The sequence below is a fragment of the Antedon mediterranea genome, chromosome 2 (genome assembly GCF_964355755.1).
Source record: "Antedon mediterranea chromosome 2, ecAntMedi1.1, whole genome shotgun sequence".
Classification (NCBI taxonomy): Eukaryota; Metazoa; Echinodermata; class Crinoidea; order Comatulida; family Antedonidae; genus Antedon; species Antedon mediterranea.
The window spans coordinates 4,026,531-4,044,699 of record NC_092671.1 but is presented as its reverse complement, the minus strand read 5'-3'; the positions used below and the strand labels follow the sequence as shown (position 1 = coordinate 4,044,699).

The window sequence follows — 18,169 nt, the reverse complement described above, 5'->3', positions numbered from 1 at the left end:
TCGCTACGCCCTTTTGTCTAGTTTAATCCAAAACGAATTTATAGAACATGTTTACAGTCAAAGCGAATACATTTCTCCCAAAGTGATACACTTTATCTTATTATAAAAACATTGTGCAAAACTAGATTTAGCATTAATAATTAATGACAATTAAGAAAAATGTTACCGGTTACGCAATCAAAATGTCCGACGAATTCATGAACTTGTCCATAGACCACCGCGTTCCATACTTTGATGCAACCGTCCATCGATGCTGTGATGAAGTATTCGAGCTTACGGTAAAACACAAAACTGTAATTTCAAAAAGTTGCTTTGAATAAGGAGATGTTTGGTTATAAAGCAAACAAAATAAAAACAGCAAGTAATCTTAGGTCTCAATCTAGGTTCACATTGAGCCTGGAGAAAATTCCAGACTTATGGCTCACAGTTAGTGTGAACCAGTTCAAGAACTACCCATACAGGCCCACCGTAAAGGTATAGCAGACATTTGTAAATTAAATCCCACCTTGTAAGTGCCGTTTGATGCCAGTTTGGAAAGTTGTAAATCTGCTTGCGTGTTTCACTGCTGATCAGTAATATGCGCTCATCGCACAAAGCAATTATCAATCTGTTTTTAATGTCTATTCGGACGTCTCGAACCCAATCTGTCGACGACAAGTCACACTCAAATCCAGTAGTTGGACATAATGGGCCACGGATCTATAATGATTAAGATAAAAAAAAAATAATTAAATATTATACTAAGCCTAATATTAATAGAGAATATTTGATGCGCGCGTTCATGTTGATAATATCTGTACGGCTTTGTACGCGCGCGTCATAATTGAATCTACCATCCATGGTGATGATAAATCGTTAGTGACACAACATTGACGTATTAGCGTTAAAGTATAAATTCCTTGTGAAATGTTTTTTTTGTTTGTCTTGTGTGGGTTCGTCCCACTTTTATTACCATACTCTGTTATAAATATTATATTTTTTAAGCATATTTTTTCCACTCGTTTATATGTTACAATGCTAAAAGTAATTGTAATAAAAACATTGCATTCGTTATTTTACATTAAAAAAAGTAATTTAAATATATAAAATAAGTAACAAAATGCCAATAAAAAACGATAAAAATTGATTAAAAACGTACTTTTGACAGTTGTCATTATTTTATAAAGCTCGTTTTCGTGTTCGGGTAGAGAGGCTATAAACTTTGTGAAAAGTTAAGATGATAATAGTAGCACCGACTTTTAATTAAGTAAAAAATAATCCTCTTAAATAAAGCATGAATTACGCGCTGTCCTGTTTTGGTATAACAATGTATTTCACTTTAAGAAAAAAAACATTACTTCGACATGGCTCATCTTCCAGGCTTGTAAACTTCCATGCCCTCCAGTTATCAACTCATCAGTCAATTCATTAAATGCCATACTGTAAACAAATGATATTATAGATAATATAAACACTATTTCCAATCAAAATTACAGTTTAAATTTCATTATCAAAAGCTCACCATAGAACAGTTGTTGCGCACGTGATCGAAGACAATTCGGAACAGTTGTGGATGACGTCACTGAAGATACATAGACGAATATCTTTACAAAATCCAACAAATACCTTGAATGTAAAAGATTAAATGTACATACAATTTGTCATACCCAGTTTTGGTAAATGCCCATATGGACACGATGATATCATATCACTATCATATTTGAGCACATCACACTTATTGTCAAACTAGTTTGATAGTGTAGACAGAGCTTAAGAGAGTAGATAACATTTCAACAATTTTGAACTTACACGATGTTTAGGAACATAAAGTAGCTTGCTGATAGAAGAATTGATTGAAAACCTTTAAGAAAAAAAGTACATTTATAACATTCGTACCGAAGCATTTAAATAATTTAAATAATTAGATCACAAGTATCTTATAATTTTTTGAATGTGCCTCCTCACCTGACACATTTAACCTGTCCCTCACTGAGGTTAGACATCGTCCACACAAACATCTCATTGCGATGTCCCGCGTCCACGTGTGTAATAACCACGCTGCCTTTTGTTGAGTTATAGAATGCCAAACATCGGATAACATGCGGATGGTGAAACGTGTATGCTGGCTGAAAGTAAAGACAAATCATCATATTTGAGTGACGAAAATGTGCAGTCACGTGAAGGACTTAATATGTAAACTAGGTGTCAAGGAAACACAGCCGATTGGTCAGAAGTAACATAGGCACACTTCTTTAGGAAGGTGAATAAAAAATGGTTACGGCTAATTGTTATTGCGTTGAAGAAGTTGGTTCTCTTTATTTTTGTTTTATAATGTTATATTACAATATTTGGCTGTATATTTATATGAATGAGGTGGGCATATTGCAAGTAAAAATACAAGCGCAGTAGGCCTACAGTACCTGCAGGCCGTGTGGTAGGAACACCGAAGTATCTTCGCCCGGGTCACTGTTCTTTAAAATATGGTGTATCTGTTCTTGAACTTCACCCCATTCTAGAAGTTTAGAATCCGTATGCGCCATTCTAATCACACAACAGGAAATTTGATATTATATTGTGGCGCACTTTTTAAAAATATAAAATTATACAATCCATGTTTTAAGTGAAATCTTCCGTCTTCCTCAGTAGCTGCAGCCACCGATCACTCCCGCCGTAACAAAAGCCGTCTGTATTCATTTGCTTTGTTTTTGTTTTCATGGTAACATATTGTACATAGTACGCACGCGTCGTTACTTATGGAAACACGACACACACACACACACAGCGAAGAAATATTCACGCGCGTGTGTTGGTTGCTTAGTAAAATGTCGCCCTCTATATCCCAGTAGAAAGTTGAAACTCTTTTCACGCTGATTACAAAGTAAATTTTTATCATTAAACATCGGGCTCAATTCTTCTATCTATGACTGTATAATTTGATTTATTTAATATAAGTAGAATTGTTTAATTAAGTGAGTACTATAGTATTAATATTTTTTATGATTAAAAAGAATAGAATACTCTTACTAAGTCACGATGTTGTCAACAATTCAAAACCATAAATTATTTGACCACCACCGTTGGCGAACTATCTCAGAAGTTGTGTTATTTTGTGTGAAGATCACATTCGCCAGTTAGACGGCAACACATTTTATGTGATTAGAAAGAAAACATACATAATGGAAATACAAAGTTTTATGAACAGTTTATTTTAACAAAGAAACAAGATAAACATGTTTAAAAAGTAGGTCTAGGTCTCTCTCTAATCATTAAATGCCTCCCCATTTGGAAACTTCTCTTTTAGATGCTTCTTGATTGAAAAGAAATGAATTATTGATCTTAAAGTGATGAAATACAAGATCATATTCCAGTTGAAAAAGATGTCCTAAAGAAATCTAAAACATTTTTTTAGAATATCTCTAGTAGAAATAGTATTGCGCCCTCTAACGATTTGATATTAACAAACACCAAACTCAGTAACTAAACAAATTCATATTAAAACAAAAACCAGAAAAATACGTAATGATGACGTGAAATACAACCTGGTATAAAATTATAACATACGAATATCAACTTCTATATTAATGTGTGTATCAACTAACTCGTCATGGTGTTTGATTTAGAAAATTCATGATTGTTACAATTTCGAAAGAAGTTTAATAAGGGTTGCGATAATTGATAGAAAGAAACGCCTGTGGCGAAGCATAGCTCCAACTCTGTGATGGATTTAGGGTGGCCGAATACTGATTGAGATTACAACAGCTTTTCTGACATGCCGAGTATGTACATATTTGTGGCGGCTAAAAACCACAACAAGGTGATCTTTTGCCTACGTCCACGATACCATGTCTTCGGACAAATATTAGACTGTGCTAATTAACTGACAGAATTCAATCATGCTTTTGTTGGTGGGCCTTCATGCCACAATTAGGCCTACATTTAGTAAGCCTATTTTATACAATTTGTACACACGTGAAATATAATTTTAACGACATTATAATGCTACTGAAAATGTAATTTTAAATATAAATAATTAGAAAAATAATAAAAAGTAATACGAAACTGTAAAAAATTTTTTAATTAGGTTTCTAGTTAGTTTAAAACAACATATAACCATTATGGGTGCTTTATTATTTTCTCAGTTTACTTTTTTTAATGTAATTTTGCTTTTGTTTAAATATGTGGTTTTTTTATTATGTATAATATAAAAGATATGAAAAAATAAAAATAAAATAACCTATAAATAACATATAGAATAGAAGAAAGAAATATTTATTAGAAACTATAATTATTACAGTACATTATTATTATCATTCGCATTGAACATCCGGATTTCAGTATTAAAAAAAACATGTAGCATTCTTGATTTTAAAAGGTCGAACTAAGCTGCGAAAATGTCATTTAACAGTTTAGTTCATAGTTCCCCGTCCCGAAAAAAAGGCCTTTGCCGTATAGGCCTATATATTAGCATATAACGGTAAAGTTTCATTGTACCATTCGCAAGAAAGTAGCCAGACCGCATGAGGATACTGAAAGGCTATTTAAATTCACTTTACCTTTAATTTAAAGATCAAAATAAGTAATTTGAAGCAATTATTTATCTCAAAACAAACTACTAGTATTTAAAAAAAACAAAACTTTGTTTATATCTAAATGTTACATTATTCTTTCTAATAACCAATCAAAGTAATAACATCCAAACAATAAAGTTCTACTTATATTATAAGTATACGTAAAAGCACAATATACATTAGATGAATTGAACATGCAGCCCCTTATATTACATAAATCTATAAATGTATTTCTATCTAGTAGTTTGCGCTACCATAAATATTTTGTATAACTGTACATCTTTACACTTTACAGAAACATAAAAAGTATAACGAAATATAATAATAAAATTACAAACAGTTCATACGCAAAAATACAACGATGCTTCAGATAAAGCATTTTTCATATCTTAAGTGAAATCACGAGGAACACGCATGCATAGCATCATAATTTGTACGCGCATTGACGTTGAAATTCTTACCATTTCAGTTACAATACTAGAATAACCAATAATTGCAAAATTATTAGTGAACAAAAATGGCATTAATAATTTCATTAGGTTGATATTAAATATCAAAAAGGGTTTAATAATTTAATTTTAAATATATTTATTTCATATAATCTTTGATCAAGGTTTTCCATTTTTATTTCTATATATAAGGGTATTGAGAATTATTTTTTTTCTTAAAGGTATTCGCAAAAAAATTGTTTTATTTCAGTAAAATTTGCTTATCAGTTATAAACTATGTACATTTAATTTTTAAAACGAATACGACTGGTTTTGTTTTTAATATGTCTTAAAGAATCAATTGTGAACTATTATATAAATAATACAAAATGTAAAAAATGTGTTTTTAGTTTCCCATGTGCCTTGCTAGATAACTTCCAGTTGTGTTTATTTACAAGTTGATCATTTCCAGTTTTGTTGTGTTTATTGTTTATTTACAAGTTGCAATTAAAGTTTCTGTTTCACAACTTTGACATTTGACGTCACAGCACCACATAAATGTACAGTTACATGGGTGAGTTCTACGTTCAAGTTTTTCATTATACCCCCTCCCACAACACATTACTTCACAACTATTCATCCCGCTACCAGTTTTGTTACATAGTCTGCCTTTCGTTCCCGCCGAACCAATCCCATCGTCTGGCTCACAATAGTGCGGCGATTGTTCAAGGTACACGACTTCTGATTGGGGAGGGACACGACGCTTTCTCGTAGCTGGCGATCTCTCTAAATTGCCGCCATTTTTATTTCCTGGTCTAACCTTGACAGACGATTGGTATTTATGGTACAATCTTTTGGCCACTGCACCAAAATCTGGACTCTGCATCCAGCAGGTTTTTAACTGACAACTTCCTGACATGCCATGACATTTGCATTTCTTTTCTACATATTCTGCTATGGCCTGTGTTTAAATATAAAAAGAAAAAAACCAGTTAGATGATGTGAAAACCTCCTCAGGACTTACTAACAAACATTATACTAATGTCCTACTGGTTCGGATATGACCAAATTGTCTTTGATGTATCAGTTGCGACAGGATTCATTTTGGATGTGTAAGAAGTGTTTTAGAAGAAGTCTGTTGAGCGTATTATAGTTGTCATTGGCAGCTGTAAAGTATCCCACATAGGGTTTTGACATATGAAAAAAGTACATATTAAAATTGCCACCAGGTGTTAAGGACATGGACGTTTTTAGCTAGATATTAGGTCAAATCATATCTAATTTGTGTAGATATGTTAGGCACTTTCAGAAGCGATGAGATTTGATACACTAAATTTTACTGGGTAAATACTTTTTATGAAATTATCTCCAAGACCAATGAGATAATTTTTATTTTTTTAACCAGATATCGGTAACATGTCAAAGATAATTGGACACAACAGTCTACCATCAGCTTTGTATAGAAGCATCGACTTTCAATGATGTTATCCAAAAATAATTATTAATGGATCTTTTGTTTTTATCTGTTCATGATTAGACATTTTTTAATAAAATAAGAGCGGTAGAATTTACAACTCAAACAGTGCCTAAAACACCATTTTTATTTGGAGAATTCTTATTCCGTTAGATACAGAAAATACAGCAATACAGTAGACACAACACATGTACTGTAATTAAGCAGACAAAGTTTCAAGAAGTCTGAGAATATAAGATGATAATAATAAAAGACTACCGGTAGACGTTTCATACTTTGCTAATTTCCATACTTTTGGCAACATCTTATTCCGTAAACAATAAAAGTTACCGATGTTATATTATTTTTAAAATGAACTAATGAATACAGCTAAAGTTTTAGAATAAGCGAGTAGATGCACAGAGAGAGGTTTATTTCAAAGGTAATGGTAAGATTATTAATGTATTTTATTTATGATAGTTATTTGTTTTGGATCTAAATATGTTTTAATAAATAAAAATATTGTTAAAAGTTGAAAAATTATTGGTATCTTTTGTTTCTCTAAGCCAATTAATGAATTTTCTTCATCTCTGTTGGTTGTAATAAAACAAGTTGAATCCGAACGAAAGTCGGATATTGTGTTTTCACAAAACTTGAAAATAATTAAAATCCGCAACATGAATGTATTGTGAGCCAAATAATTATTTAGTTTCAATTTTCCAGGAAGTTCGCGATTGTCTCTGATTTTTTTGACAAACTTGTATTTAATATTTGAATAAGTAATTATAATATTTTCTGGAAAACAATAAACAGAAAACGTGTGTATGTACTGTATATTCAATGGTCTATAACTGTCCATTTTGGTTCAATTTCAGCGCATGTAATTAATAGAATCTTACAGATATTTAAAAAATGTAAATCTATCTTAGACTCAATTAAGACACCGGTGTGAAAATATCTCACCGCTAGACCACCTTTCTAAACGATTTCGACAATTGCTTCCAAGTCCAAACAGATTATGTCCATAGTGTTCAAAATCATTTCCGACAATTTGTTTGTATTAACTTTAACTATACAAATGAACCCACATGGCTTGGCGGCGACCAGGGAGGAATAGATTCCGATCTCAACACACAGGTTACTCACCGTATCGCGAGCTTTGATGGATTCATCGGATCTAACTTCGGATTTAAACATCTTAAAGCATTACATTCAATATGTTATAGAGAAGAGCATGACATTGTTCTAACAATCGAATGTATTATTTTTATAGTTAAGCAATTTGCAAAAGACGAAGAATGTACAAATGAGAAATTAAATGATTGTTTTTGTTATACGTATCTCCTGTAAGGCATTGATATGTTGGTATTTTATGTCATTTAAAGCCATACCTCTTAAAGGTATTAAATCCCCATACAGGAAATGGCTATACTTCATCACCTTTCGAGGTCCTTAGACTTAAAGACAAAAATAGATATTTGGTATAATTTATTTAATGATTATTTTCCTCTTGATAATCGTTCTTTTCATTATGTATTAATCTCAATATTAAGAAATATTTTCTGTCAATCATGTTAACAGTTATACGTATTTATATGGATTTTTTAGGATCCCAACGGAAATAAACCGTAAGGTTTTATTGGGTCATCCTGAGCTTTGTTTTTTACTTTTAAGTTTATATTACAACCGTCCATTATTGTATTGTTATTTATGTGCTCGAATAAAATTGAATTGAATTGATGCTGCTAACTTAAATGTGTAATTCAAAGAATTAAATACGTCATTAGCTGTATAACTTTAAAACATATTATTGGTAATGTTTGCATTACCTTTCACTAAAAAGTCGAACACAAAATAAGGTTTGTCAATATTAACATGAAGGATGCAAACTATCAAAAAATCAAAGCAACCAATAATTTTGACTATATATTTAGAAGTCTAGCAGATCTGGTTTGCATCGAAAATCAATTAATTTTAAACGTACCTATTTTTTTTTTATTATAAAAATGACATTTTTAGATTATAAATTCATCGAATATGTTATTGTTTACAGATGATTATATAAGAAACAGCATTATTCTAATTTGAAAAAAATAATGGCTAATAATAACAATTATAAACAATATCACTTGCAAGCCAAGTTTATGGTTTATGACGTGATTAACAAGAAAACTAATTAAAAACAAAGATCAATTATGACTTGTAAACATTTCTTTTGGACTTACTGTTCATTTTCATATCATATTGTTCTTATTATGAATCGAATAAAGCTCTGTCTACACTATCCAAAAAAGTGTGATGTGCCCAAACATGGTAGTCATATGACGTCATTGTGTCCGTATGGGCACATCATATTTTTTTGTCACATACAGTTTGATAGTGTAATCAGAGGTTAAAGCTCTGCCTACACTATCAAACTAGTTTGACAATGTTTGTCATTCCCAAATATGATAAGTATATGCCCAAATTTGGTGGTAAAATGACATCATCATGTCCATATGGGAACATCACATTTTTTGTCACATAAAGTTTGATAGTGTAGACAGAGCTTAAAGCTCAGGTACAGGCATGAATTTTAAATATAATATTTGGTTAATTGTACATAAATCAAATATTTGTAACAGAAATCGAGACGAAAAAACATGAATTTCCCTTAATATGGTCAAATAAAAAAATTTTGCAAAATTCTTCAATAAAAACCAGGAAGACTTTTTTTCAGTAGTTAGGTAGTTAACCTAATGTAATAACATGCCTGGTGACTCCCTAGACGGTGAAAAAAGATGGTGGATATACGGTGGATAATTTTTGCTATAGCATGAAAATAAAAATCTGAAGTTGAATAAAAATATCAGAAATGTAATATTCAAGTTATATTACCTATATTTAGTCATCTGATAACATTTTTTACCACACTGTTTATTTTCTATAGCTTTTTAAAATGCCTCTCTATTTACAAAATTTGTGTACAAAAGAATTATATAGAGATTTTACTGTGTAATTTGAACTATCCCCCCACTGATAAGAAAGTGCTTATTTTCAACAAGCTCGTGTAACACAAATAAAATCCCAAAAATTATGAAACATAGAGGAAATTATAGATCGATAATTATTGGAATGTATGATCAATATAAATTTTTTGCCCGCACCTGGCCTTTAAGACAGAATGTAGTGGGAATTAATTGACTGATCTTAAAAAATCTTACCAATCTGCCTGCTCTGTTATTATGCAGATTCATCCTCGACTTGGGATCTTTGTTTCGTTCTCTACTATCAAGAAAGTCTATAGAGAATTCCACACCAAAGTCTATATCATGGCTACATCCTCCCCATTCAAAAGTATCGGCTGATCCAGAGAACGCGGTGTCACAGCCACAAGCTTTCAGGAGCCCCATGCTGCATTCACTGGTGACTTTAAACGCAACTCCTGCCGCTGTTAACGCGTACGCAAACGCAGTTTCAGGATAAGCTACAGAAAAGAAATACAATCATTTTTATTTAAAAAAATCTCAAATCTCCCACACACGAAATATATATAACTTATGACTATATGCGTGCTATACGCACCATTTATCTTAGTTATCGCCACACATGTAAAGTATGCATTTGAAAATTCACAATAATTATGTAATCATTACATTAAACATTTATGATTATCAAATCATTCTCTTATGCATACATTGTTCTTGTTAACGAAGAGACACTAGGCGAAGATTGCGTACAAAATGCCGTAAACTAGTATCAAAGTTCAAGCGCGCGCGTACAAAATGCGTACCATGTTAATGAGTTTAAACACTGATTATGTGTTGAAGCAGGAGACGAAATACGAGAACAAAGCTCACTTTATATTCTACATTGTTATAATTTCAGATATAAAATAGTATTTTATATAATTATGGAGGAATTATTTAACTTTGTTGTCATCTCGTTATGATAGAAGAATGTACTAATTGTATGTAGAAATCGCCAGCAGTGTATCGGCAGAAAAGAAAGTGTATTCTACTTTTCAGAGGGAGGTGCTTACACGTACCCTGGCAAATGTTACGACATAGTTTAATTTCCTTGAATCGTAATATTATTAAAAGTTATGCCTTAACTAATACCGTAAACATATCGATGTCATAATATCATGTGTTGAATCATACTTGTTTGTTCTTATTAATCTCACATTCAGCTGTTAACCCAAGAACAAAAAAACTTTTCCTATAGCAAGAATCCGAAAAACTTTCTTCGCGTATAATCCCCTTTCCGTGTCCAAGCGACAGTTAGCGGTACCACATGACCTTCGTATACTAATGAAATCTGACGTAGCAACTTCGAATCTTTTTCATATGAAGTGTTACTCATCACAGATGAAAGCGATTTGAGTCACTCCTAATTCAAAATTGCAGATAATCTAATTCCAACTACTAATCCGAAGTTGCTGAAACTCACGAATGTACACTCATAGTTATAATAATGATTTCAAACTTCTGTTCTAACTCGATAAACCCAATTAAAGATCGTGTTTTACACGATCATTCAATTACACAGCTGTGTTTTCCTAAAGCTTAATATTGACTATAATAGTGAAAAAAAAACCGCTTTTAGATGATGATAAAAATGTATTTCTGAACAATTAAAACACAGTTAAGTGTACTCGGTATATAACTGGAGTCATCATTTTATCAATTTCTTAAGGCAAGATAGTTTACTTAAGTTTTGCTGAAGTTTAGTTGCTTGTCTCCTGACTACAACCTTTCTATATAACTGAACATAATAAAAGCCAAAAAGAAAATTATGAACACATTAAGATTTAATCATCACTTTAATCATCATTCCGGTAATTGCATATTTCTAATTTTTCTAGACATATAAACATGGAGTAGAAGGTTTGAATTCCGATAGAGATATTCTATACAAAAGAAAACTTGAGATCCATTTGTTTAAAAAATAAAACATGTTATGTTGATTAACAAAATACCTATAAAATATGTAGATACACACAAAATCGATGCAGAATTCAAATTTTTTAATGAATGTCCATACTCTTTCTGTCAAAAATATTACAAACCCTTGTGTTTGTATCTCAATCTAATGAAGGTAGGCCTACTTAAAAACTACAAACTTCTGTCAAAGAAGGAAAAGATTAAGTTAGAGGAAGTATAGTCTTTAAAATAAATTCAAGAAAGCTTTACGGGCGATGTATCTTTTTCTAGCTGTTCTCTTTCTATAACTTGTCACTCAACCAACTTGGAGTTTTTAGATCAATCACGTGACACTATTTCCGATATGAAAAAACAAGAAAAGGTAATTGTAAAGTAGCTTAAACAAACAACGAATGAGGGAGGTTTTTAAAATTAATATTCCGCTTTAGTGAGATCGATACTTTCATTCAATAAAACCGAAAAAGATTGCAAGTTCTAGAATAATAAGTAAAGGAAAAGTTGTGTAAATATAAGAAACTAATTAGAAATGTTTCTAAAGTACCCTGTTTGATATTTATTTTATTAATCTAATCTATAAAACATAGATTGTTATTAAATGTATATAATCAATATTATGTAAGTGGAAGGAGGCTTCAGAATATATAGAACATTGGTGGGTCAAATTATTTAAGTTAACATTTATTAGTTAAATATTCCTAAAAGACAATTTGAACTTTGTTTTCGTAAGATCATTTAATTCCTATTTTTTGTTAATGAAGCGAAGGAAAAGTAAACATAGGCCTAGTACAAATACCAACAGTTAAAATACAATCATCCAAAAGTTATTGCGCGCGTAAACACGCATAACATCATTATCATTACTTGTACGTGCGTAAAAATTCATAGCAACATTATCATCATTTCTACACGCGTAAAAATGCATAGCATTAGTATCATCATTGTTACGCGCGCGTAAATGTTTGTCTTTATGATTCCACTGATAAAATTGATATTCATGAATGTATTGAGCTTTTGATACAGCTTTGGTAGACTGGAAAAAATGATTTCTCCCTTGATACAACCTTTAATGAGGACAGTTGGATTTACAAATTCTTTACGGATCAGAAGACAAATTACTTTTGAGGTGATCTACAACATGCATGCCTGTCTGGACAAATCTATAACAAAAACTTGGTTTTGGGAAATGAAATCAGTAGAAAATCTCATATCATAACATGATTGTTATTTAATGAACTTGCAAACAAGCTGATCAAATGAGAGGGGCTTACAAATGAGGTCTATTGGTAAATGTAGAACGGACATCAATCATTTTTATAATCATTTTTAATAACATTAAAAGATGAAGAACGGAATATAGGTCTAAATGGTTACATGACCTGACTCTAGCTTGATAACATTATCGTTTGCTTTTAATAATAACAACACATACATACGTATTATTTTATTTTCCTAAAGAGCAGACAATCTTACAATTATATTGATGCGGTTTACAAACCAGATATGTAAATTCAAATTTATTATAGAAATGGAAGAGTAGAAGTAAGATAATATACACCTTATGATTGAGTTCATATTAACTTTAGTTTCATTAGTTTTGTATAAATCGATAAGGAACTGGGGTTTTCTACTAGCATCTCTGCTCCCAACTTGTCATCAATTCATATAAGTACATATAAAGAAAGTCCATCTCAGATGAAAAAAGTCCATCTAGATTGCATAATTATAAGATATAATATTTTAGATTATACCATTTTTAAACGTCCGTAATTATTGTATCATGTTTTTGATGATATGATTGGTTTTTTGTTTGTTTTATGACATTTTCCACACACATCAAATAAAGTTGTACATTCTAATAAAACATAGATTAATTATAAATTAGATTAAAAGTAACATAAGTGTGGATGGAGGTCAAATAAGTTTTTTATTTATAATTATATCAATATATATAATATTATTATAAGTGTATTAGAAGAGATAGGCTAAGATATAAAGAAAAGATTATGGAGCAGCTTTTGCATAATATAGCCTAAAGTAACAAGTATTGTAAAATAAACGTAATATATACTCTTATATGAAAGATTCACATTCGATTTGGATTCCTCAAAACTTGAAAATTAGGATCTTTAAAGACAGATAAAATGGCAATGACAAATAAAGTGGTACGTACTATGGATTACTAAGCCTGATAAATATTAGGTCCCGTGTTCAGTCATAACAAAGTCAAATGATTTAAATGTTTGTGCTGTAATGGAAATTACTGTAGCAATATGATGAGACATGGAAAGACGGATATTTTGGATTAAATTTGTGTGTGAACTCGAACGGTTTCAAATAACCTGGATTATAACTTTGTGTGAACTACACACCATCGTTAGAAAATAGGCCTACATTTCCGAACCAAAATTACCTTATTTTCATTCACTAATACATTGGTGTCCTGTTAAGGATGCACTAAAATGATGATTCATTAAATATGGAGTGAATACATTTATTTTATATAAAGACACGATAATTTATAGTATTTTTGTTGACTAAGCTAGTCTATTTTTGTTTATCAACGATGTGTACTACTTACTTGTGGTTTATGAATGATGAATGCGTGTTAACAGATAAGTTGATGCTTATAGATTAAAGAAACTGATGAGCCAATATGCTGACACATTGCCGGCGTTATGTACGTTATAATAATTGTATGTATGTAAACGTGTAATAATGAGAATTTTAATTTCGAAAAGTCGTTATTCTGCGCGCACATGTGTGTGTAATGGTGCCTGGCGCACCTTGTATTTTACGTGTATAGCACAGGTTACCCGTTCAAAAACAAACGCTCAGTGATAGAGTGTATTGGTTTTGTTTTTGTGATTGGCACGTGATATACCCAACTTTTTTTTACTGTAAAACTAAACAATAAAATATCGGATCTAACGATACATGTATCTATAATATAGGATAGTATCAATACAGTTCTCTATATTAAAGTATCGGTAATGTATAGATAGTATCGGATGTATCGATACTATCGAATAAAGTATACTTATAATGTACAGGTATTTTTGGGATATTTGCTTATGCAGCATCAAGTTTGAATGTTTTTTTATTTATCGATAGACTATCGATATATAGTATAAATACGTGTATCTAATACTCTATCCAATAATATAGTATCGATATTATGCTATTAATTATTAATCAATATGTATCGATACCATTTCGTTACTTACATTGTCTCATAATTGGATGCGTATAAGGATTTCCATTTTTTGTTTGAAGTTCAGAACAATTCCATCGTCTGTTTCTCATTTGGTTCTGACAAGCGGATATACCCTTTTGGATGCCTTCAATTGCCTCCGCTGCAATATCTGGGTGTCTTCGACAAAGCATCATTTGTTTCTTGGTAAGCGCAGGATAACTCCGACAAATCGTCTGACTTTTCTTTGAAGGAGTGTACGTACCAGATCCCCTTGATCGTACGTCGTTCCCAACCCTGTATTGGAATTAGGAGAAAAAAAAATCGAACGACCTTATCAATCTAAGATGACCAGCGTTCATTCACCTTAAGAAATAATCCCTCAGATGTTATCCTACATAGGCGAATTAACTAAACATGGCAATCTATCGTAAATCTTCTTCATCAAGTACCAGAAAAATGTAAATATAAATTAATATATGAGTCTCTATTTAAAATATTGCATATTCTTTCACGCATTTCAATCTGTTAATTCACCCTGATGATGTACATCTACCACATTAATGATCCAGGATTAGGATTCATGATTGAGTACCTCAATCGATTGTTGTTTTATTAGGCCTAATGTTGGAGGCTAAAACTACCATAAAAGCTATCGTTGTAAAAACAGGACTGGACAGTAGGAAACATTAATGCTATATACGTATAATATACGGTCTGTTACACAATTAAGTTACTGTAATACCGAATGAAACACATACGAGTAAACATAACCACTAGCCTACTACGGTAAAACACTAGCCCCAATGTATCACATGTCTGGTAGAATTTTTGATCCTCTTGATTACATGCTCACAAGATGCTTGAAACATTTAGGCCTACCCGTGTCAGTATCATTTGTTTTTCTAGCTTACAATTCATTTACATTTATCGTTAAACATCATTTGTTTAAGAGTAATTACAATAACAATAGTTCTCTCGTTCTCTTAGAATCATAGATTGAACACATGATGTCACCTACTTTCCTGCACCAGATTAAAACGATAATCAATGCAATTCCACTAAACTGGGCTCCCTGGCCCCAAAGGAAACTAAACTACTAAACTTTAACTACATAATACTAATATTTACCTTGTTTCTTTCTACAACAAGTAACCAATACAGCTTATCGGTATATTAGCACTGTTACCTACTAGGCCTAATGTAACCGCAACAAAACTAAATTGGTATACTTACCCATCCACAACAATTAGCATGGTCATCAACAGTCCCAACTTAGCAAACAGCATTCTGATTAAATCGTCAAATCAAGGTATAGGTGTTGTAAGTCGTGGACTAACTGCCACTATCACAGACAAACATTACTCTACCAGTATTGGACACTAGTAGTTTTGTTCAAGTTATGTAAGATTAAATTTCCTAGCTTAGATGTCGCTCAAAGACAAACAAAAGCAATAATCCAATCGTTGGAACTGTTTCAATTTTCTTTTGTTAGGCCTATACTTTCCAAAATTACGATTTTCAATTCGGACTTTTCAATGTAAACTCTGTATCGAGAATGACATGCGTATTACAGAAGCCGGGATTTTAAACAAGTTTCAGCAAATCATCAACAAAAGAAAAAAAACTTAAAACACACTTTGCGGTAACTCACAGTCGTCTAGCGAACCGACAAAATAATTGCATCATTTCCAGATAGAACATGCCGATTTATAACTAATATTAATGAATAAAATCGTCGCAATGCCGGCAAACGGCTCTCGCTTGAAATTCAGTGTATTGGTCCTTGCTGTTCCTCCGTAACAATAAAAGATATGATTGGCAGTTTTATCACGTTTTCATCTGGCAAATGAAGGTTCCGTGTATCTCATTTTGTATCGGTTAAAAAGCAACAAATTGACACGGTGCAACTACGTTGGTTTAACCACCTATGAGATTGAAGTTTCGGCATGAATCCCACTGAGCTACCCGTCGAGTCGGAACAGATTCCATTTAGTAACCAGTACTAGCTCGCTTGACCTAAACCATTATCAGTCATTTTAAAAAATATTAACGTTTCAGTTTATCAGCTCATGGGGGTTAATGCCATTTGATTCAATAACTCAGTAGGCCCGACGGTAAATACAAAACGCTATTTCCGTTCGACGATTCTAAACCCCTAGCATTTCACCGACGGTATTTAATTATGAAAAATGCTTTCAAATGTTTTGAAAAACCAGTTCAGTCACGAAATTATTACACAATTATTAATGCCACTAATGATTTTTTAAATGCACAGGAAAATGATATTATTCGAAAGAAGTTCCAGCAACTTGCGTGGTACTTTAAATTCCGTAGCTTAGTGAAAAAGTAATTAGGAACATGATTCAGTACAGTAATGAAAAGTTTATATTAAAAGCCAAAAATTTTACTCACCGTTTTCAACAGCTAGAATTACTCAATGTGTTTATTACATTGTTTAGAATAAGAAATTAGATTTAAAAAAAATAATTAGGAAATTATTTAGGCCTACATTAATTAAGGCAGCAAACAAGTTTGAAAATTTGATGAAAGTCATTTATTTCATTGTTTAAAAAGAGAAATTATTATTATTAAAGACCCAAGAATTTGGTTTAGTAAAAGTAGGGCTATTGGATCGTAGAGGTAAGATAAACGTAATTATCTTAGACGAGTGATTTATGGTTTTTATTGAACAGGTGAAGAAATCACAAGTAGATACAATTATCTAGTAAACACTGTCATTAATCGTAGTACAAACAAACATACGTAGTGCACTAGTTTTGCAGAACACCGCCCAAGTTAAAGCACATTCCCTTACTACATGAAGCTGACTATTAAAAACGTGGTTACATGTTAGGCTTACACTTTGACAAAAGATGATCGCAGATTTGTGCAAACTCTGGCTATATTCACCGAAAGTAAAAAAGAAAAATAAAAGTGATAAAAAAAAACAAAGTGATACTGGAATAACAGTAAGAAAAACTGTAGAAAGGACTTTTTGAGGTTGAAAAAAAAAAATTTGAGTCTGGAGAAAACTGATACTGTTTATAATAGAAAAGAAAAAAAGTACTGTCAGAGTTTTTAGAACATGCAAAATAATAGAACAGTTTACTAGCAATACCATAATTCAAGATTTAAGTTATTATAATTGTTATAAATATAATGAAAAACAGTGTACATTAAGACAAATTTCATAGGTCTAAGTTATCGTGAAAATGAGGACTAGTGTACTCTTGTAATGTGTTACATTTATGGATATATCATAACGTACAGAGAGCATCTTTTCTTAGACAAACTATTTAAGAATTCTTGTAAACATACTTCAAGGGAACTAAAATGGGTCGATGTAGGCCTATCAATGACACCGCTAATTCGGTCTGGTAAATTTAAAAACCACACACATTTTGAACGAATAAAATAAAACATTCAACAATGTCTATTTCATTAACTCTGTTCTTATAGGCCTAATTTACAAGGATATTTCTCAGAATGACGTAATAAAAACATGATGACGCATAGAACTTAAAAAACAGATGAGTTTACAATGATGTGTAGGCATTTATTTATGCGTTAATAACTTTTTGGTTATCAAGAAGATAATATTATGACGTACAATTGAGCAGCCT

The 18,169-nt window shown here is 31.6% G+C and overlaps 1 protein-coding gene and 1 long non-coding RNA gene across 2 annotated transcripts; both read right to left on the bottom strand.

The window, feature by feature from the left end:
- Positions 1-643: 643 nt before the first annotated feature.
- Positions 644-1,808, bottom strand: LOC140039943 (uncharacterized). The gene is made up of 4 exons (XR_011842668.1): positions 1,789-1,808; positions 1,502-1,605; positions 1,338-1,419; positions 644-699 (listed from the first exon to the last, which is right to left on the bottom strand). It is a non-coding gene; the product is annotated as an uncharacterized lncRNA (long non-coding RNA).
- A 1,802-nt stretch (positions 1,809-3,610) lies between these two features.
- Positions 3,611-16,469, bottom strand: LOC140040110 (protein Wnt-10a-like). Its single transcript, XM_072085791.1, has 4 exons — positions 15,780-16,469; positions 14,578-14,840; positions 9,632-9,894; positions 3,611-5,936 (listed from the first exon to the last, which is right to left on the bottom strand). The coding sequence occupies exons 1-4, from the start codon at positions 15,830-15,832 to the stop codon at positions 5,466-5,468; spliced, it is 1,050 nt and encodes a 349-aa protein (XP_071941892.1). The 5' UTR covers positions 15,833-16,469; the 3' UTR covers positions 3,611-5,465.
- Positions 16,470-18,169: the final 1,700 nt, after the last annotated feature.